The sequence below is a fragment of the Cervus canadensis genome, chromosome 15 (genome assembly GCF_019320065.1).
Source record: "Cervus canadensis isolate Bull #8, Minnesota chromosome 15, ASM1932006v1, whole genome shotgun sequence".
NCBI classification, from domain to species: Eukaryota; Metazoa; Chordata; class Mammalia; order Artiodactyla; family Cervidae; genus Cervus; species Cervus canadensis.
In genome coordinates this window covers 53,680,218-53,702,734 of record NC_057400.1, presented here as the reverse complement: position 1 = coordinate 53,702,734, position 22,517 = coordinate 53,680,218, and the positions used below count along the sequence as shown (strand labels likewise).

The 22,517-nt window shown below is 35.1% G+C and overlaps 1 protein-coding gene across 2 annotated transcripts in view; it reads left to right on the top strand.

Moving 5' to 3' along the window:
- The window catches only part of GPR155 (G protein-coupled receptor 155), a 42,570-nt gene extending 21,191 nt beyond the window's left edge, over window positions 1–21,379 (top strand). Inside the window, exons 8-16 of one of the 2 annotated variants that reach the window (XM_043487682.1) lie at window positions 960–1,044; window positions 1,137–1,227; window positions 2,289–2,499; window positions 6,224–6,328; window positions 10,460–10,596; window positions 12,094–12,189; window positions 14,998–15,062; window positions 16,280–16,417; window positions 19,431–21,379. In XM_043487682.1, coding sequence (XP_043343617.1) covers window positions 960–1,044; window positions 1,137–1,227; window positions 2,289–2,499; window positions 6,224–6,328; window positions 10,460–10,596; window positions 12,094–12,189; window positions 14,998–15,062; window positions 16,280–16,417; window positions 19,431–19,722 — 1,220 coding nt within the window. In that variant the 3' untranslated portion in view covers window positions 19,723–21,379. Of the gene's footprint in view, window positions 1–959; window positions 1,045–1,136; window positions 1,228–2,288; window positions 2,500–6,223; window positions 6,329–10,459; window positions 10,597–12,093; window positions 12,190–14,997; window positions 15,063–16,279; window positions 16,418–16,924; window positions 18,151–19,430 lie in introns of those variants that run through there. The other variant, XM_043487683.1, reaches the window with a different exon arrangement.
- Window positions 21,380–22,517: the final 1,138 nt, after the last annotated feature.

The window sequence follows — 22,517 nt, the reverse complement described above, 5'->3', positions numbered from 1 at the left end:
AACTGTGTTGTGGTATCATTTGGCCTTCACTTGGCTCAAACCTCATATAAAACCAGATATAAACCCTGAAATAATGAGAGTGTGCTTTGGTTATAAGATGGTCACCCAGATGGTTACCACTGCAAATAAACCAAAAAGACCTAACATTTCTCATAGAAATTTCCAGATCCCTATGGGTCAACAGACTTGAGTTTTAGAAACACTGAACAGAGCTGAAGGACTTAACCTTCTGTCAGAAGACTGGGTTTCTAGTCTTGCTCTGCCCTCTGCTGGCTGTGTGGATTGGGCAAACCGTTGTTTACACAGCTATAATATAAAGGCATTAATTTAAGACAGTGGTCCCTGCCAACCCTAAAGTTCTAAGCTTCTATAGCTGTGTAAAATTTATTAAATAAGATGTTACTTCTGTAAATAATTGGGTGTAAAGTATAAGGAAAGCTCATGAAATATTTGTTTTAAAACATCTGTCCAAATGTTTAAAACATTTGTTTCTGTATTAAGTTTATATTAAGGCCCATCATTTAGACTTGGTGAGTTTTCCAAAAACAAACCTTTGTGAGAATTGCCTATACTTTCTTAGAAACAGCAGAATGGGGGTGTTTTTATTTTTAGAATTGTTCTGTATCCAGTTAAAAAAATTTTTTTTTTTTTTTTTCGCAAATATACTTCAATTCCAAACATATGAGTCAAAAGAACAAAATTATTTGGGCTTTTTGAAAAAATCCTCATGTATGAAACAAGAAGATTTTAGTAAAGAGGCAATATAGGAGGGAAAACAAAATGATTTTGAATTAAGAAAACTTGCTTCAAAATATTGGGAAAAGCATTTATTTAGAAGGAGTAAATTCTAGGGCAAGAACTACAGACTACTGTTGAAATAAGCTTCGTTAAAGTTCCATGAAGTCTGATCAACATCGAGAGTAATCACCTATCTTTTAATCTCTATTTCTTATTCTTAGGCCTTCTAGCAATTTCTTTGTTTCTTTTGAAAAAGAGAGAAAGGGTACAAATTCCTGTTGGAATCATCATAATATCTGGCTGGGGGTAAGTTGGTAGCTTTCTGTTTGCTTACCTGGTCCCACATACACAGTTACTATTCATTCTCTCTCTTTCTCTCTAAACTCTCATTATTGTAGGATTCCTGCTCTCCTTGTTGGTGTTCTTTTGATAACTGGAAAACATAATGGAGAAAGCATTGACTCAGCCTTCTTTTATGGAAAAGAGCAGGTGAGAAGAGTTTATTGACAGTTCTGTCCTTGAGAATGTCTCTTTTTAGCTGCTTAATGTGTTTTGCTATACTTACATTGAAATTAATTTTGAAAATTTATTCCAATATCACACTGGTGATCCTATGTCACTTTGTTAACTTACACCTCAAAATGTGATTAATATTTTGCATGTCTATAAAAAAGAAAATGAAATAAAAAAACAAAAATGATTTTACATACCTAAGTCTGTTTTGGGGCTTCACTGGTGGCTCAGATAGTAAAGAATCTCCCTGCAATGCAGGAGACTCAGGTTCTATCCGTGGGTCAGAAAGATCCCCTGGAGAAGGGAATGGCAACCCACTCCAGTATTCTTGCCTGGAGAATTCCATGGACATTGGAACCTGGTGGGCTACAGTCCATGGACTTACAAAGAATCAGACACAACTGAGCAACTAACACATATGTCTTTTTTTAGCTGAAGATTATAAGTATTAGCTGTAAGTACTTATCTTTAGTATTATCACCATAATAAGGTCTCTAGTTAAAGTACACTTGAGCTATGTATTACAGCAAACAAAAACTCTGATGTGAAGAAAAAGTCTGTAAGTGCTCAGACAGTAAAGAATCTCCCTGCAGTGCAGGAGACCCAGGTTTGATCCCTAGGTCAGGAAGATCCCCTGGAGAAGAGAATGGCTACCCACTCCAGTATTCTTGCTGGAAGACTTTCATGGACAGAGGAGCCTGGCAGGCTACAGTTCGTGGGATCATAAATTGTCGAACACAACTGAGCAACTATCACTTTCACTTACTTTAGATTGCTTGTAGAGTAAACCAACGACATGATACATAATGAAAAGAACATTTAAACATCTCATTTGATTAGAGACAAGCCCTAATTTCTCTGTAAGTACTTTACATTCCTTCCATATTCTTCCTCTTTTTTAAAAACCACTGTTATAGAGCATTTATAGCTATCGAGATAATGCGTTTTCCACCAAAAAAGTGCCCCTAAGTCATCTACTAAGATTATCAAGCTGGGATTGTGAGAAGTGGCCTAACATCTCTTTGCAATGTTGACAGATGATCATCACGGCAGTTACCCTGTTCTGCAGCATTGTGATAGCTGGCATATCACTCATGTGTATGAACCGCACCTCCCAAGCGGGACGCTATGAAGGTTTCGATCAGTCTCAGGACCACAAAGCAGCAGAGCCAGGAAACACGGCTTTCGAGGACAGTCCTGCGCCAATGAATGAACCTGAATCTTTTACAAGTTCTGTCCCAGAAACAAGTATGATCCTTAAATATATAGAAACTTTTATATGCCTATATAGCATGTACTCTAAATGTTTTGTTTAAGGGAACTTCCTTGAATTATCTTCAATATCACAGGTATTTGTAAAATGGGGAACTTGAATCATAGTCAATAATAGAAAGAGCTTACAAGTTCATTTATTAGATTCTTGTTTATAAATCTTTTATGAGGATAATCTTTTGTGAGAATAAGTCTAATCCTCAGACATCTTTGGGCCTGAGAGTTTAGAGAAGAATTAACAACTGCGGGAAGGCTCTTTCTAGGAAACTAAACATCTATGTTTGTTAACAACAATGCATCAAGCAAGCACCATCAATAAAATGAACTAAAGAGGCTTAATTGAAGCAGGGTTAATGGTAAATGTTAGGAGTTGGCAAACTGCAGTCTGCCACCTGTTTATGTATGGCCCCAAACCTAAGAATAACTTTTATGTTTTTAAAGGGTTGAAGAAAAAATTTTAAAAGACAAACATTTTATGACACTTGAAAGATATATGAAATTTAAATTTGTGTCTATTACATGTTACTGAAACACAGACATGCTCATTTACTTCGGTATTGTCTGTGGATGCTTTCATGCTGCATTGGCAGAGTTGAGTCATTCAACAGATACCCAATGGACTGCAAAGCCTAAAATATTTATTTATAATGAACATATGTCCCTATGTGAAAATATGACCCTAACCGGTGACTTTTTTAATGTGTTAACAGTTGTTATGGGGTTTGCCTCAATTCATGAAGGGAATTCAGCAATAGAGTTTGCATTTTGGATTCATTGGTGTGTGCAGAGATTTCATAGACATAGACTGTTGTGGTGGGAAGTATAAATGATGGCCTCTATTTTGTTCAGAGTTTGTAGAGTAGAGAGATGCCTGATCTTAAAACTATTAGTTGTAAATAGATATAAGTAGAGAAGAAAGAGAAAAGGTTTAGAAAAAGTATTTTAACTGTCTTAAAAGGAAGAAGATCCCACAAATCTCACTGCTTATATTGTCTGCCTCCCTCCCTTCCATCCTTCATCATCCCAAACTGGAGGTAGATAGGACTGGAGGTAGAAACAGGGATATGGAACCAGTCTGCCTGGGTTCAAGTCTGACTCTCGAACTTTATTATTTGGTCTTAGGCAAGTTTCCTGTGCCTTGGTTTCTGTATCTGATGCTGATAACACCTGCTACACAGGACTGTGGGGTCCCACTACATAGGGCTGTATTTAGCCAACTAGTGATTTACATTAACCCTGCTTCAATCAGGCCTCCTTCAGTTCATTTTATTGGTGGTGTTCACTAATTTCTTTGTAGGATCCTTTGTGATTATAGCATCAGAATTTCATTCTTTTGAGTCCTCTTGACTATTTGCCCTTTGAAAATGGAAATTTAAGGATTATGGGTATGTGTTCACTAAAATTTTAAAAGCCACTTTTCTGACGTCTAGAGTACTTTTCTGATCATGCCCAGCATTCTTTCCTTCCTTGCCTTCTTTGTGGACTCTTACATTTATCCTATAAATCAATCTCCTGTATGTTTTCAGACAGGTTATAAAGACCATTCACCACTCTCTACGTCTTCTTCTCCTGCAAGTGTTTTAGAGCTGTCCACCAAAGCCCTGCGAACACGTGCGGAGAGTCCTAAACTAAGTGTCTTAAGCCCAGAGACTTTTGCTGCTGTCCTTACTGTCCTTTAAAAATAGCAAATAAACAGTATCATAGATATTCTTTAAACCCTGTCATCATCATCTCCAGCAGGATAACTAGCTGGCACCTTTTATAAAAATAATAGAGAATCAGAAGACAGTTATGGCTTATCTCAATAGAAAACCTTCTGTAATGTTTATACCTCTCTTGCCTCTTATCTCACTGCTTTATAATTGCTTTTTAAATTATCAGTATAATCCACTAGACCATAAGTGCTGTGACTGACTTGCCCACCATTGTAGCCTCAGCACCTAGCATGGTATCAGGTTTCCTATATATGTTTAGTAATATTTGTTAAATGAATGGATAGATGGATGGGTTGATAAGATATGACGTGATTTTCTGAAGCTCCCCTGAAAACTGCTTTGGCAGAGTTATTGCTTATTTGCCTATTCACCCATGTTCCCAGGAAAAAGGTTTTTAAACCTGTCTGGTTATTTTCCTTCCCTAAAGTCTGCTCTCTTCTGCTTTGCTAATCGTATTAATACATAGTACATTAGATGTCCAGCATGGCCTCCCCAAATCTCAGTAATCCAAAATAGTTCACTCCCCTCTGCCCCTTGCTACATATTTGTCAGAGACACATGACTTGCTTATAAGTGTGGAATTATAATTGAAAGGAAAATTAACCTACTTTAATATGAGATCAAAGGTTCAGTTAATAAAAGAGAAGGCCATATCATCTCTCTTATATGTGGAATCTTTGTGGGGGGGGAAGCTCATAGATACTGAGAACAAGACTGGTAGTTGCCAGAGGTGAGGAGTAGAGGGTAGGAGAAATGGATGAAGGAGGTCAAAGGGTAGAATGAAAAGATAATAAATAAGTGTGGTGTATTACTGAGCAACAAACAAACATACACACATAAATAAGAAGGCTCATGTTTAAAGGGAAAAACTGCTATATGTGTTTGTTCCCTACACATATGTCCTTGGAATGGGCTGGCTTTATATATCTGTTTTCTTAACAATTTATCTTAGTGGATTTAAGCCTTCAAGTTTCTGAAGATAAGAGGCAGGGCCAGATGATTTCTGTGTTTTCTTTTCAATTATTCTGTGGCATCATTATCTTAAATTTAGAAAGACATCTGTAGTAGTTTTATTATAGATGATAGTTTTTATACTTTGAAATCTTTATTTTTAATGACACTACTGAAAAATTAGAGCATATATCAATGAAAGTTTCAGCCTATGAATTATGCCTTTTTAGTACCTTAATACAGTTTATCACTGAAGTTATTCTATTATAACCCATATCAAGGAGCACCGTGTCCATGTATGTGTATAATGTTTTAAAGGACACTATGCAGTTCTCTGACTATACAAAGTAAAATTACAGCTCTATAGTAGATGTCTCAGTGTGACTTCTATAAACCAATCTACCTAAAAACCAGCAAGAGAGTTTCAGCAGTATATATCTAAAAATAAAAAAGAATCCAATTGCTTTTACTGCATCTTCTAAACTGGTAGGAGACATGTTCTTGAGAGAAGTTGAGTTTTGAGCTAAACTTAGAAGAAAAGAGGGTTTGGATGAATTCTGTGTCAAACTAGAATTCATCCAAGGAGTAGTGAAATCAAAGCTATATTTTAGGAAAGTGGTCAAATTCTTATTTCCCAAAACACAGTGGAAACTAATAACATAGCATGGATAAAAACATTTTCCTTAAAAAAAACTTATTATGGGACTTCCCTGGTGTTCCAAAAAAAGATAGCAGCTGGAGAACAAACAAAAACATTTTCTTTGTCTTATACAAAGAGGCGACAATATGTAAGGGGCTGATCCTTTGTCTGACACTCCTTAAATGTTAATTTCTATATAAGCACATTTAAGTACTTTTTGATAGATACCCATACATTGAGGCTGTATGGAAAATTCCTGTGTGTATATAAATGAATCTGGGGATTTGTTGTTTTTTTTTGGGCGGGGGTGTTTTGTTTTATTTGGCATCTCTCTACATTGTCCATTTTTTTGTGATTGGACTCTCCCGTCATAACCTATATTTTATCTATATAGGTTGCTGCTCCTGCTCTATGGAAAATGGTGAATTACGCTGCCCATCCATGGAACCAGTAGCAGACATAACCACCAGTGGGTCTGTGACTCCTTCATTTGAGAAAAGTAAGTGCCTCTAGGCTATGAGGACGAGCCTAAGGAACAAAAGATTTTTTAATCTTATGCCTTAAAAGAACTCTACATAGAATTTCTATAGAAGCTACACTGTTTGAGAATATTCTCATAAGATGGAAGAAAGTGCAAATAGTACAATAATTGTGCATAGATAGAGTATTCATTATTTTTTTTTATTTGCATGGAAATTCTCCAGTAAATTTAACCCAAGTAATAATTCCAAGAAGTTTACCCTAAGGATTATTATTTTCTCTTTGGCATCTCATTTTAGAAGCTGAGACTTTTCCCCACTCCATTCCCCCAGGGCCAGGACTAGTCAGTTAGTGTTTAATTACATTTCGAATCCATGTGCTTTAAAATATGCCCTTTCTTATAAAATAATAAAAATCTTTAAAAGTAATAACCTTTTGATGTATATAACAGACTGAATCACATTTATGGTCTGAATTTCAAATTATTTAAAACAACTGAATATATGTAAATTGCAATGTACCTTCAGTCAATTATGCCTATTTTTAAAAATCAAAGTAGAAAGAGAAACCCCAAAAAGTCCTCTTTATGATGGAGCATGTCAGCTGTTTTGATGCCAAATGTTTTTATATTTTAAAAATGTTGTGAATATTATAAGAAATGATGCATGCTAATCACTTGGCACAGTGAGTAATGTACAAACTAAATGCTTATTAAACATGGAAGCAGGGACTTCCCTGGTGACCTAGTGGTTAGAACTCTAGCCATTCACTATGGTGGCCCAGGTTCAATCCCTGGTCAGGGAAGATCCCACAAGCTGTGCAGTGTGGCCAAAAATAAATAAATAAAATCTTAAAATAAGCATAGTAGCAGCAGCAATTGTTGTAGTTATTGTTCGGGCAGATATTGAGCCTTCATTTACATTCAGCAGGAAACCTCTCTTGGTATCCAGTTACAGGTGTTTCAAGTTTTATTTGTGTGCCCCTTTTCTAATGCTAATATTTCTTTACATCAGAATTCCCAAGGCTTTACTCCTTATTTTTTCCTTCCTACACAATATACCTAATAGTAAAGTCCATTGACAAATTCAACATGTGATTTGATTCATCAACCCCAGATGGGTTTTTTTTGCCCCCAGAATCCCATTACAATTTGCTTATGTCATTTTTCCATTAATATGCTGATTCCTGAAAAAACCTTCTAAATATAGGAGCTTCTTAGATTTTCTGATCATATTATGAAAATAAATATTGCAATATGTAAAAATGCATATAAAAGATAGTAAAATGGATTTTATGCATTTTTATAATATTTGTACATAATATTTTAAGACCAAGTTTATTATATACACGGCTAGAATTTTTCTACACCAAGATATACACAAAAAATTGTTATAAAACAGGATCATACTACATAAACAGTTTGGCAACCTACTTTCTTTTTGCTTTTTTTTTTCCATTTATTTTTATTAGTTGGAGGCTAATTACTTTACAATATTGTGGTGGTTTTTGCCATACATTGACATGAATCAGCCATGGATTTACATGTATTCCCCATCCCAATCCCCTGTCCCACCTCCCTCTCCACCCGATCCCTCTGGGTCTTCCCAGTGCACCAGCCCCAAGCACTTGTCTCATGCATCCAACCTGGGCTGGTGATCTGTTTCACCCTAGATAATATACATGTTTCAATGCTGTTCTCTCGAAACATCCCACCCTCGCCTTCTCCCACAGAGTCCAAAAGTCTGTTCTGTACATCTGTGTCTCTTTTTCTGTTTTGCATATAGGGTTATCGTTACTATCTTTCTAAATTCCATATATATGTGTTAGTATGCTGTAATGTTCTTTATCTTTCTGGCTTACTTCACTCTGTATAAGGGGCTCCAGTTTCATCCATCTCATTAGGACTGATTCAAATGAATTCTTTTTAACGGCTGAGTAATATTCCATGGTGAATATGTACCACAGCTTCCTTATCCATTCATCTGCTGATGGGCATCTAGGTTGCTTCCATGTCCTGGCTATTATAAACAGTGCTGCGATGAACATTGGGGTGCACGTGTCTCTTTCAGATCTGGTTTCCTCAGTGTGTATGCCCAGAAGTGGGATTGCTGGGTCATATGGCAGTTCTATTTCCAGTTTTTTAAGAAATCTCCACACTGTTTTCCATAGCGGCTGTACTAGTTTGCATTCCCACCAACAGTGTAAGAGGGTTCCCTTTTCTCCACACCCTCTCCAGCATTTATTGCTTGTAGACTTTTGGATAGCAGCCATCCTGACTGGCGTGTAATGGTACCTCATTGTGGTTTTGATTTGCATTTCTCTGATAATGAGTGATGTTGAGCATCTTTTCATGTGTTTGTTAGCCATCTGTATGTCTTCTTTGGAGAAATGTCTGTTTAGTTCTTTGGCCCATTTTTTGATTGGGTCATTTATTTTTCTGGAATTGAGCTGCAGGAGTTGCTTGTATATTTTTGAGATTAATCCTTTGTCTGTTGCTTCGTTTGCTATCATTTTCTCCCAATCTGAGGGCTGTCTTTTCACCTTGCTTATAGTTTCCTTTGTTGTGCAAAAGCTTTTAAGTTTCATTAGGTCCCATTTGTTTATTTTTGCTTTTATGTCCAATATTCTGGGAGGTGGTCATAGAGGATCCTGCTGTGATTTATGTCGGAGAGTGTTTTGCCTATGTTCTCCTCTAGGAGTTTTATAGTTTCTGGTCTTACATTTAGATCTTTAATCCATTTTGAATTTATTTTTGTGTATGGTGTTAGAAAGTGTTCTAGTTTCATTCTTTTACAAGTGGTTGACCAGTTTTCCCAGCACCACTTGTTAAAGAGGTTGTCTTTTTTCCACTGTATATTCTTGCCTCCTTTGTTGAAGATAAGGTGTCCATAGGTTCGTGAATTTATCTCTGGGCTTTCTATTCTGTTCCATTGATCTATATTTCTGTCTTTGTGCCAGTACCATACTGTCTTGATGACTGTGGCTTTGTAGTATAGTCTGAAGTCAGGCAGGTTGATTCCTCCAGTTCCATTCTTCTTTCTCAAGATTACTTTGGCTATTCGGGGTTTTTTGTATTTCCATACAAACTGTGAAATTATTTGTTCTAGTTCTGTGAAAAATACCGTTGGTAGCTTGATTGGTATTGCATTGAATCTATAGATTGCTTTGGATAGTATAGCCATTTTCACGATGTTGATTCTTCCAATCCATGAACACGGTATATTTCTCCATCTGTTTGTGTCCTCTTTGATTGCTTTCATCAGTGTTTTATAGTTTTCTATGTATAGGTCTTTTGTTTCTTTAGGTAGATATACTCCTAAGTACATAAACAGTTTGGCAACCTACTTTCTTTTTGCTTTTAACCTTTTTTTGTGTGTGAACTTTCAACCATGCCATTAGCTATTATATCATACCATGTTTAATGCTTGTATATGTTCTTTTCTAAAAAGAGGCTTTAGGAAATACAATTTTTGTAAGCTTGAAGGTAAGAGCTGTAAAATTGTGTTTTTTAAGCCCTGACTTTTTGTAATAAGACTGTATGTTAGACTAGCATCTGTAAAAATGTTTTCTTCTACTTTTGATGCCATTGATAGCGTGGAGCTGAGGTAGGAGAATAAAGGTTTCTTGTGAAAGGCTTCTCACTTCTCTTTTCTGCCAAAGAAAAGTCATGCTTATGATTTGGACTTGCTTCCATATGCAAACAGAACAAAGTGTATAATATTTTTTACTTGGTTCCTTAAAGGTCTTTTCTAAGCAAATGCTAAAGTCTTTAATGAAAGGCAAGTGGTAAATTTGCTTTGCTGTTAGCCAATATAGGATATTCATACCAAGAGGTAGATTTATATAACAGGAGAAACTTGTTATTAAATTAGCCTTAAAAATTTGTGTGTGCATGTGTGTGTGTTACACTGTTGAATAATGTAGAAGGGAACTATTGCATATACTTGTATTTTTTGGATAAAAACACTCTACAAGTAGAACTCTCCTAAAACAACATGAAGGAGCCTTTTTAGATTTCATCTAAAATAATATACTGATTCCGAGCTGAGAATGTGCATATGTAGTGGTTTGCTTAGGAAGTCATTATGAATTTAAAATGCATTCAAATAAAAAGCTCTGATTACAAATTGTTGTGCTTACTGTTTTATAGATGAACACTGTGTGAGCCGCTGTAACTCCCAGAGCTGCATATTAGCCCAGGAAGAGGAGCAGTATCTACACAGTGAAGACCAGCAACTGACTCGACATGTGTTGCTGTGTTTACTTCTCATTATTGGCCTGTTTGCTGTAAATGTTTTTCTGATTTTGTTTGGGAGCCATTTCTTTAAATGTTTGACAAAAGTTTTTTCCAGGCATCTGGGAGAAACTTGGTTGCGCCTTCCCAGGGGAGTCAGAGCACGAGCATCTCCTAATCGTGAGCTAACGTTTTGGGAAGAAGAAGAATGAGTAATTCACATTACTCTGTTGCTTAAGTGCTTCAGTAACTCATTTTGCTTTGAATATTTACTCATCCTATGCTCTGAACCTAGAATTTGGGGTAAACCAGTTAACTCCGTGATGTATATAGGGATACTTAGTCCTAAGTTATTCCTTGACTGACTTCAGTAGATAAATGTCTACATGGTCTCTCAGAAGACAGTCCTCAGATAAATAAACTTTTAAAAATAATTTTACATTATGAAAATAATACAAGCACTTCATACAATGGATACCATAGAGAAAAGAGGGAAAATATCCATCATACTACTACCTTCTCTTTTTTAATATTCTTTTCATGGTTCTAATAATACATACAGATTTATGTCCTGCTTTGTGACTTGTGTCAAGCATTTTCATGTTGCTGCAAAAGTGTTCTAATTGTCACTTTAAATAGCTCCTCAATAAACTATAGAGGATATGCATTACAGTTCAATCATTTTCTTATGGATTGTTCCTAGTTTTTTAGAATTCTCTAATAAACATCTCCATGCAGTATATTTCCTTATCATAGATTCACAAAAGTTGGAAAACCTGGATTAAATAATATAAATATTTTTGTGTCTTTGGATGCATTCTACTAAGTTGTTTTCCAAAGAAGTAGTATAGGTTTGTTAAGTACTCTCACCAGCATTGACTATTATAAATTTTTTACTTGATAATTTTATAAGTGAAATATAGCATTTCATTTTTAAATGCATTTCTTTGATTATCAAAGCATTTTTAAAAATTAGTTTTAAGTCTTCTTTTGTGAATTACTAGTTATTATATAATTCTTTGTGATAGTTCAAGTGTAACTAGCCTAGTGACAGGCAATGGACCATATAACCTATAAAGAAACTCTCTTACACTTTTCACACTGCAGTGCTCACTACATAGAATCATATCAGCCAGCACCATTTTAGCTGGTGCTAAATTTTGTTTAAGAACAAAAATCAAAAATGAAGAAATGCTGCCAAGAATTGCTGCTCCGTGATGTGATTGTTTTCACTGTGTAAAACTAATTTTAAAATCAGACCTGTCTTAGGCTAGTTGAAGTCCTGATGTATTATGTAAGCTTCTGTATTGTGGCTCATGTCTTCTTTCTTCAAATCTGATCAGAATAGATGCTGTTTGAGTGACATCTGTCAAGAAGAGAGGTTTAAACCTCTTGTTTGAAAGACAAAGCCTCTGTATTCTCTTGGTGTTTTTCCCTTTAGTCCTTTTCTTCCTAATTATTAAGTAGATAAATTATTGTACTATGTTCTGGATAGAGAGAAACGATCAGCTTGCTTCATTTTAAAGTCCTATTTTCCCCTTCCTTTACAGAATCTTTCCAGTTGTTTATGGTGGCTATTCAACCAAGAGCCTGGGAGACTATATGTTGAGTTACAGTTTTTCTGTGCTGTGTTTAACTTTGGCCAGGTATTTATTTACTGAGAACTTTGAGGAGTTTCTGTTTTGCTGGATGGTTTGATTGGGAGGTGGTGGTACGGATGTTGTTGTTTTCTTCTAAATCAAAAGGGTTTAGTTTGTTTGCCAGCTGCTGGTATGCGTGACAGCTGACAGCTGCTGCCTATCTCCTAGTAGAGATGAATTATTATATTGGTTAAAGTCATCAAAATGCACACTGAGTGTTTCAGTCAGAAATACCAAATAGTTTTTTGCTTTGGTTTTGAGATAAAGGATGGTAATTTAAGCAGGGACAAGATGTTCCAAGTTCTTTTTAAACTTCATTGTGGCCTTAATAAGTTACTTTGGGAAAATGACTTAACTTCTCTGAGCCTTTAGCTTAGTCACTTATTTAAATGAACAACATTTCATTTACATTTTGGTATTTCTTGAACTATAGGTATTTATATCTTTTTAAAAAAATCACGTGGCATATAAATAAAATTTGACAAAGGATAGTAGATATGATTCCTTCAGAGTCTACCATATGCCAAACATTTTAAGCATTTTACATTAATTATTTCATTTAAACATCACAATAACATCTGCAAAGTAGACTCTTACCCCCCAGTTTAAAAATTAGAAATTAAAATTCCATTGAAGATTTAGGAATAAATGTAGGTGTCCTTGGTGGTTCAGTGATTGAGAATACGCCTGCCAGTGCAGGGGACACAGGTTTGGTCACTGGTCCGGGAAGATCCCACATACATCAGGGCAGCTAAGCCCACATGCCCTAGAGCTTGGGCTCTGCAAGAAGAGAAACCGTGCAATGAGAAGCCCTAGAACTGCAACTACAGAGTAGCCCCCGCTCACCACGGCTAGAGAAAGCCTCTGCGTGGCAAAGAGGACCCAGAGCAGCCAAATATAAATAAATAAGTAAATATTTTAAAAAGAATAAATGATATTTTGTATACTGGGAAAATATTTTTATGTGAAAATTAGAAATTTTTATTCCACTTCAGTACCTTACTTTTTAATTAGAGAATATTAGTCCCCAGATTAAGTATCAGGTTGAAAAAATGCAGTACTTGAAATCACTGGGTTTGCTTATTAAACCTGGAATAATTGGCCATATGACTTAGTTAACATGTATTAGTATATAACATGTATATTTAGACAGAAGAGTGACCTATCCATTAATTATAGACAGACATGAGCATGCTAAGGACTCCTTGATGTCCACCTCACTTTGTGATACTGTTTACGATCTGAACTATAAAATACTAGGTTGAAAAATCATAGTCTTACTCAGTATCTTGCATTCAGAAAGCCCACTCCAAGCTGAGCCATTCCAGGACTGGGGCTCCCAGAGCTTCACAAACAGAAGCTAATGCCAGGAATGTTGTGTTTGAAATACAGCCCCCACAGCTTATGGCTGAAGTGCTTCAAAGAAGGGAGAGATACACAAAACCTGCTCCCATTCCATTTTCCTCTTGGGGAGATGTGGTAGTAAGATCATTCCTTTCTGGTGGTTTATAATGTGAAGTGAAGACAGATAGATTCTTCATGTCACTGCATTCTTCATCTCACCCACGCCAACCTGCACTAACATCCTTACCCTGCTGTGCCTGACAGATGGCAGTTCCCAGCCTCCCATCCTCCCAGGCAGTCCTGATCGTCTTGCTGTGTGGCTAGTATCTGGTGCTAGTTTGCCTCATTATGCCCAAATTCTTCAAACTCTTTCCCTTAAGCAGTAGCCAATTTCATTTCATATAAATTTTGTTCAGTTACTTCATTTTAATCAGACACTATAGCACTTGTTAATTCTATTGTCTCTGAAGTTTTAACAGAAAAATAATAAAGAAGTACTTAAGCATAATGGGAGATATTTTACTTTCTTTTTAGAAAGGGGGGAAAAAGATACATAGCCCTTAAATGTTTTCATTTTTCTCCAGTAAGCTAGCTTGCTAGTGTGGTTGCTCAGCACTCATATCACCCATCATAATTAGCAGGAAAGATGATTGGGAAGAGGCAGCCAAGTACCATAAAACCATCTCTCAGTATCCAAGGGGGATTGGCACCAGGACACACCCTTAGGTACCAAAATCCATGGATGTTCAAGTCCCTTATATAAAATGGCATAGTATTTGCATATAACCTATGTACATCCTCCCATTTACTTTATTTTTTTTTTTGGCAGTTTCCAAGTCATTTTATTCAGAATTTTGTGTTTGTTTCTTGAATCAATAAATACTATACAAAATAATGTAAAAATGGCTATCATTTTCTCTCCCCTGCTCCCGCCACCTGGGGACAATCCCCTGGGCTACCTAGCTCAGAGGTTCACCCTCCAGATTTGGTCCAGCAGATGAGGTGGAGCAAAATTGTAGCCCCTACTGAATGAATGTTTTCAGAGGAATTCAGCTTGGGTAGGAGAGCCTCTAGGGTTTGGAGGTTGACTAGGTTAGGGAAATGTACTCCCATTTACTTTAAATCATCTCTAAGTTACTTATAACACCTAATACAATGTAATTGCTATGTAAATAGTTGTCGGTACACAGCAAATTCAACTTTTGCTCTCTGGAACTTTGTGGAACTTTTTTCCCAAGTATTTTTGACCCACAGTGGGTAGAATCCATAGATGCAGAACCTGTGGATACAGAGGATCAACTGTACCTGCCATCAGGCACTTAACTTTATAGAGAGTCTGCCTGTGTGTTCTATTTAAAATGTTGCTGTAATCACCAGAGGTTTACTTCCCCAAGCACTGAATTTTTTCATTTCTGTCTTAAACTTTTATTGTAGAGCTCATAAAATAATAACCTTTTTTTCCTTCCATAGGGGTTTATTTCCTTTGGCATCTTTGGACTGGACAAACATTTAATCATCCTACCTTTCAAAAGAAGGTAATTTTAGTTTTGAAATAAAGCTATAACTGCAAAGGTAATGACAAAGCCATTCTATTAAGATACTTATATTTTTAAGCCTTTAGAAACTGCTAGGAGACTACAGAATGGTTAACCTAAGCACCATAGAAAGGTTTTCTGTTGATTCACATATTTGTTATATATAACTGCAGAGAAAATGTCGAAGAGCTGTCAATAATCCAACATTGTAATTTACATTTTAATAGGAATTGATGAAAACTGACTTCTGTCTATGCCATTAACTATATAAAATAAAATGAAACTTGAAAATGTATTAACAAATGGAAATAAGAGGCGGTATGCCCCCAAAGGTCTATATTTGGTTGTCTTTCTCCTTTGACAACAGGATTTTTCTGTCACACTGACAATTTATAGAAAACTCAAGTTTTCTTCTTTTTAAATTTCATTTTTTAAAAACTGGCTTGGGGAAGAGTTTCTTTGAATTCAGGTCAAGAATTTCTTTGTGAAAAATAATGAAGTAGGAACATTTCACCTTGGTGGTAGGAGGAAGAAGTGGGTTTGGGGGGAGAATTCTTGTACTTTGTTTTCAAAGTCAAAATTAGTAGAAACTAGAAGTGCTAGTGGAATTTATCTTATAGACTATATAAAAAATTGCCCACTAAATGGTCCCTGTTCTTTCTTCTCCTTTTTTCCATCATCATTATTGAAATGTAGTTGCCAGGGCTGGTCACAATCCTTTGATGAAAGAAGAAAGGTGTAATAGGAAAGTCACTGCACTTAGTTATTAGCTTCATAATGTTGATCATTTAAAAGAGTCAACAGATCTGCTGTCTGGGTTGGCAAAACAGAATTGTTCTTTACTCTATATCCCAGTATTTGTCTCCCTGGTACTGACACTGGGAAATTAAAATGCTTGATTGCTGTATATTATTTTTGCATTTTAAAACTATAGAATAAGGAACTTCATTTTTTGGTATATCCTGAAATAGTTCAAACATGTCTAGAAGGTTTATAAAATGTTCAAGTGTTCTCTCCCAGCCTGCTCTGTACAGGAAACTGAATGCAGGTTAAATATATTTCTGCTTCAGAGACTAAGGATGTCTGGGTGTTGTAGATGACAGCTGTGGTGAATGATAGCTTTGGAACAGCCATATTGACGGGGTGATAAGCAAGAAGGAGCTCTCTCAGGGCTTTTCTTTCCTAAAAACTTTCATCCTAAAATTTTTGGTTTTCAGACTTGAATTCCTATGGAACAGTAAAGAAACAGCAGAAAACAAGGATTCTTCTGTTCCTGAGGAAATAAAAATGACCTGTCAACAATTTATCCATTATCACCGTGACCTCTGTATCCAAAACATTGTGAAGGAAAGAAGGTAAGTACAGGTTCTAGATAATTATATTTTAGATGATTAATTTTGGTTTGTGATAGGCTAACTAACATGCTTGTAACTGACTTTGTTATTTTCAATAACACATATACACATAAAAGTTAAAATAGCTATAGGTCAGTTTATAGTTTAAAAAACAGCATGTATAAAAGCCATATAACTTTAATTTTTACATTTTTAAATGCCATATAACTTACGATTTCCATATAAAATATGAAAACTTTAGAATGAACCAAAATATAGCAGAATATTAACATTCAGTTCATGCTGGCCATTAATATCTCTCACGAAACTTTGAGATACATTGTATTTAGAAGTGATTTTATATTCCCTCTCTCCTAAGGATATGCTAGTAATATGCTATTTCATATTACTAATGATATTATCAAGAAAGTAAAGTGAAATTTCTTTTAATTAATTCTGCTGCTTATTTTTTCACCTCAAGTCCTAATCTTTAGTCTTTGACATCATATTTATTCTTCTAATCCTCAGGCATGGTGTATACAGCAGGAAAGAATAAACAAATGTTCTAGTGCCAATATATTTGGTTGTCGAAAAACAGGAAAAGAACAGAACATGATATAAAGAAGCAAATACTTTTATGTCTGTAACTGAAAAATTGAAAAGCTATGAAAATTACCATTCAGGATAATTTATTTACATATATTATGCCACTGTATTTTATTATAACCAGAAGGTATCCTGACTCAGCTAGTAGAAAGGAGATTCACTGGGTGGAGACTGACTCTGGAACTCAATCCCTGGATCTGTCACTTTGTGGGAGATTACTAGCTGTGTGACATTGGGCAAGTTCAACTCTCCAAACCTTAATTCTCCTCTTCTTTAAAATATCTAGCTCTTGGGGGTTCTTTGCATTAGATAACAAAATCTATGTATTGGGTCTAGCCTAGTTTCTGGGAATGGTAAGCTATGAAGAAAAATTAGTTTCCCACCCATAAAGGGCCAAACACAATGATTTCAAAGTACGATCTATGGATAGTTTCAAACATTTAAAATTTCTTTTTCAAATTAAGAGAGGGAACTCTGTGTTAGCTCCACCAGGCCCACTCTGACTGCTGACTGTTAGGAAGCAGATAGCTCTTGCCATTTGCAGGGCTGCCAGGCTGCCTCCGTCCCAGATGGTGAACAGGCACAGGCTGGCTCCAGTCCTGCAGAGTGGCTGATCCTCTGTCACTCTGCACAACTTCCTAGACTGTAGTTGTAGCTGCCTGATCAGTCATCAGAAGCAAATATGAATCAGTTGGTGTCCGGATTGGAAGGTGTAGGGCTATACATTTAAAACCAACAAGCAGGAAGAAGGCTCAGACTTGGGATGTAACATTCAGGCTTTTGTTCAAATGATGTTTGTCATTGCAAAGCATAAATTAACATATCCTATTACTAAGTAAAATACTGATGTTACAATAATATTTTATGTACTTGAGAAATTTTTTCATGTGTATTAACTTTTTAATTTTTATATGAAATGCTAATTTATATTCATTTGTGATTAAATGTTTTAAAATTTCTTGTCACCTGTTTCTCATTTCATCTTTATTTTCAGCCACTGTTTCCTATTGTCAAGCACTTTAGGTTTTACAGCTTGGCTAATGCTTGTGGACAGATTCATGTTGTCTGTCACATATTTGTATAAAAATGAACAGAATTCACGTAATTGGTTTTCTTACATTTCTTTTCCCCTTGTTTATTTTTTCATACCTGAGGCACCCCTGCATTTGCATTAGGAAGACAAATGTTAAATAAGAAGTAGGTTTATAATTAAAAAATTAAAAATATCTGAGGAATCTTATGGAAATTCCTCCAAAAATTAAAAATAGAACTGCCATATGATCCAACAATTCCACTTCTGTGTATTTACCCCCCCAAAATTAAAAACACTAATTAGAAAAGGAATGTGCACTCCATTGTCCACTGCTGTATTATTTACAATAGCAAAGATATTAAAAAAAACAACAAACACACTTGTGTCCCTCAGTAGAATTGATAAAGAAGATATTGTGTGTGTGTGAATATATATAGTGTATACATATATACACAATAGAATATAACCCAGCCACAAGAGAAGAATGAAATCTTGCCATTGTGACAACATGGATAGACAACATGGAGGGCATTATGCAAAGTAAAATAAGTCAGACAGAGAAAGATAAATACTGTTTGATTTCACTTATATGTCAAAACTAAAAAAACAAATGAGCAAGCATTACAAAACAAGAGTCAGAGATACAGACAACAAACAAGTGGTTGCAGAGGGGAGAAGGGTGAGGGGAAGAAAGAAGTAGGTGAGGGAGATTAAGAAGTATTAACTCCCAGTTGCAAAATAAATGAATCACAGGGATGAAATGTACAGTGTGGGGAATAGAGTAACAACTATGAAAAAAATCTTCTATTTATAGCAAGACAGATCTCACTTAGCCTTTCCCTGCTTCATAAGGCAACAAATTCCTATCATATCAGTAAGATTATCTTGCTCAGGACATGAAGAAAGGCTATTTGTGGGCACTGTAATAAGCAGAAAATATTAAAGTTTGATACGAATAACTTAGTAAAAACTGTCACTTCTTAAGAGCTTGCAAAAATATTATTTAATGTTCCTGAAACAATTATGTATTTTAACCAAGAATATAACTTATAAAATATGTAACAGTCAGGTGTCTACAGAACTCATCTGATCATAAAAGACCATCTACTATAAAAAGAATATTTCTCTGTTGATGCAGTTACATTGTCTAAGTCATTATTTTAAGTGTTTCTGTTTTCACAAGCATTATTGGCATATTTTGTTTTCCTCTGGTAGATCTTTCTAGAGTTAGGTGATTTAACAAACCCTTTATATTCAGAATAGTTTCATTCTTGTCACCTCTTAACTATCATGCTGTCTTTCCCTGTCTCCTGTTTTTCCTTGCTTGTCTTCCATCATGCAGTTCTGATACCAGATTTAAAGAACACATGGGTGAATCATTCCTTTGACATACAGGTGTGGTGCAAAGACTTCTGCTGGGACCTTCTGTGGCTGTGACTTGGTGAACTGGCTCATTGAAGTTGGCCTTGCCTCTGACCGTGGTGAAGCTGTGATATATGGAGATAGACTGGTGCAAGGGGGAGTCATCCAACATATCACCAATGAATATGAATTTCGGGATGAGTACTTGTTTTATAGATTTCTTCAAAAGAGTCCTAAACAGAGTCCTCCCACTATTAATGCAGACATTCCCCAACAGGAAAGTTATAAAGAAATTGAGCATTCATCCCCATCCCCTAAGACCTAAGTTATGAAAGAGACAAGCCCACATGGAGTCATATTCTAGCCTCAGATCTGTTACGTATTAGCTGTGGGACCTTTGGCAAATCACCACCTTTCTGAGCCTCAGTTGCCTCTTCTGTAAAATTTGACATGTTCCCACTCCATGCTAATATTCTGTGATTTTACGTGTATGTGTAACACACAGAAAACTGACTTAGAAAAAAGAGAACCAAATCAAAATTTAAAGTTCTGATAATGAATATAGTAATTACTATAATTATGTCAACATTTTAAAACATTGCTTCCTCCAATTGTGTGCTGTAATTTCAAAATCAACATCCAATTTACTATTCTTTTAAATTGCCAAATTTGGCAGGTGTGCTGCTGGAGGGATATGGTCCTTAAATTATGACCACTTCGCACTTCTTGATAGCATTTCCTAAAAAAAGACGTTTAATGATTGTAATGAGAGGCCTTCTTATTCTATTTTTCCCCTTTCCTCGACAAATAGTACTCATTAAAAACTAGAAGTACTTTTTTTTTTAAGGTTCATCTTCTCTTGCTTTGCTATCCAAAATAATAATCTGTGACATTAGGAGGGGAATAAAAACCTCCATAAATATTATCTCTAAAATCCATCAACAGAAGTATAATCTTTAACTTTTTTACTAAAAATAATAATTTGAGCAGATGCATTTAAATTTACCAACAAAATTATTGCCATGTGATATGTCATTTCTGGTGTTTGCACAAAGCTCTCAGAGCAGAATACCCTATACCTTTTCCCTGCAGTTAAAAAGAAAAGAAACTATGTAACTCAAGTTAAGATTTTAAAACTCTAACCTAACATCCTACTGTTACATATACAATTTAGTTTTAAATGTCCATGTATAAAAATTTATACATTTGAAAATTATTAAATGTTGCCCTCAGATAAGCTTTACCTTCAGTCAATTAAAGAGACATCTTATTCGCATGACCTTTGAACCTCTACTTAATTGTTAGGTGTCAGTACTGGTTTAACTTATTTAAAACTGTTTCAAATATTTATTTGTCTCATACTTTTATTGTCATATGTAACAGCCATTTAGAAAATAATTTATAGGGTTAAATCACTTCCCTTTTAATGCAACAAAATGTAACAACAACAAAAAAAACCAAACCCTGCATGGAAGCCAAGGGTATTTAATGAGTAAATTACACATTAATGTGTAGTATTAATCTATACCAATTTTAAGTTTAATAAGGGAATGGGGTTTTCAGCAGAACTGTCTTGCTACATAACTTTTTTTTTAAATGACCACATAATAACTCTCAGAATGCTCAGGAGTAAGCATAAAGCCTCATTGCTGTACCAGGAGACTTTTATAGTTATAGCAATAAAGATACTAATTCATATGCATGCAAGCAACACAAACTCAAGTGGGGAATTTGTTTTGCTTGTGAACAAGTCATATTACACACATGTTATTTGCATGAAGGGAATTGGAAGCATCTTTTTCCATGGAAGCACTAAAAGAAAACCCTGACTCAGAAAGATCTGCAGTTTCAGATAATGGAAGTTTTTAAGAGATGTTTTTAGAATTAAGGATATGCTAATTTTATTAAATAAAAATATTTGTAACTTTCACTTGCTCACTGACAGAGCAAGTTTCTCAATAAAATACCTATTTTAACTTTCATTGCCAGTGTCTTTTCTTTGAGTAATCCAAATAATGCAGAAGCCATCAGAGAGGTCTTTTCTACAGGTTTTCAATGTTTCCTTAAGTGGATCTCCTGAGATTGACTATCCTTCATGACCCTATGGGACCTGTGCACAGGACCTTGCCCAAGTATGCTCTCAGGAAGCACCTTTTATTCATGAGTCAGCATGACATTAGAGTCCTCACATATTTCATAATTTTTAATACGTAGGGTCACTACTGGAAAAATTATCGAATACAATTTTTATTAAAAGCTGCTACTTTTATACTAATCTTCAGCATGATCAGTTGTTCTATTCTTTGTTATCAATGTGTGATTCCATGCCTAACTTGTGTTTAAATTTCAGGATTTTTTAGAATAAGGTTAAGTGTGCTTGACATTTTAAGAATAATAATTAATGATCAGTAAATTTCTAAAAGCACAAAAATAATGTAAAAGTATTATGTTACATTTGCTATGCAGCAGAATACACCTTAGTTTTGCCCCATCATACCTCATATTATGTATAATATTAAATTACTTTAGATCACTAAACTAGATGGTCAAGTTAATGAGTTATGCTTGGAAACAGGATCAGAAATATCACCGTTTCTCAGGAAAAGACAGGATGATAAATTTCTCCAATTATAACAATAAAAGCCTAAAATCAATCAAAAAGAGAAAACATTTACTCCACAAAACCTGTTTTAAAGCAAAATTACAAATAGGAACTAGATTTCCAAAATTCTAGGTGGCATAATTATTTCTAGAGTAAATATTTTCATTAAAAATTAATATATAAATTGATGTTTTCATCAAAGATCAAACTAACTTTCTCTAAAATACTCAGTTTATTAGATTATTCCCTTAGTTTATTATGTAATGGTAAATAATAAACCATATCATTTAAGGATTGACCAAAAAAGTACTTAATTTGAGCTACTATATTTTTTACTCTTAAGAAACTCATGAAATTTAAGAAAACTTTAAATTTTCTAAAATATACCACAAGGCATTATTTACCCACGCAAGGACCAAAGCCCAAATACCATTTCAGATTTATAAAGTCTCCCAAAATGTTTTATAAATTAATTGGCTATTTTATAAACATTAATGTAATAATTCTTGTCTTTATTT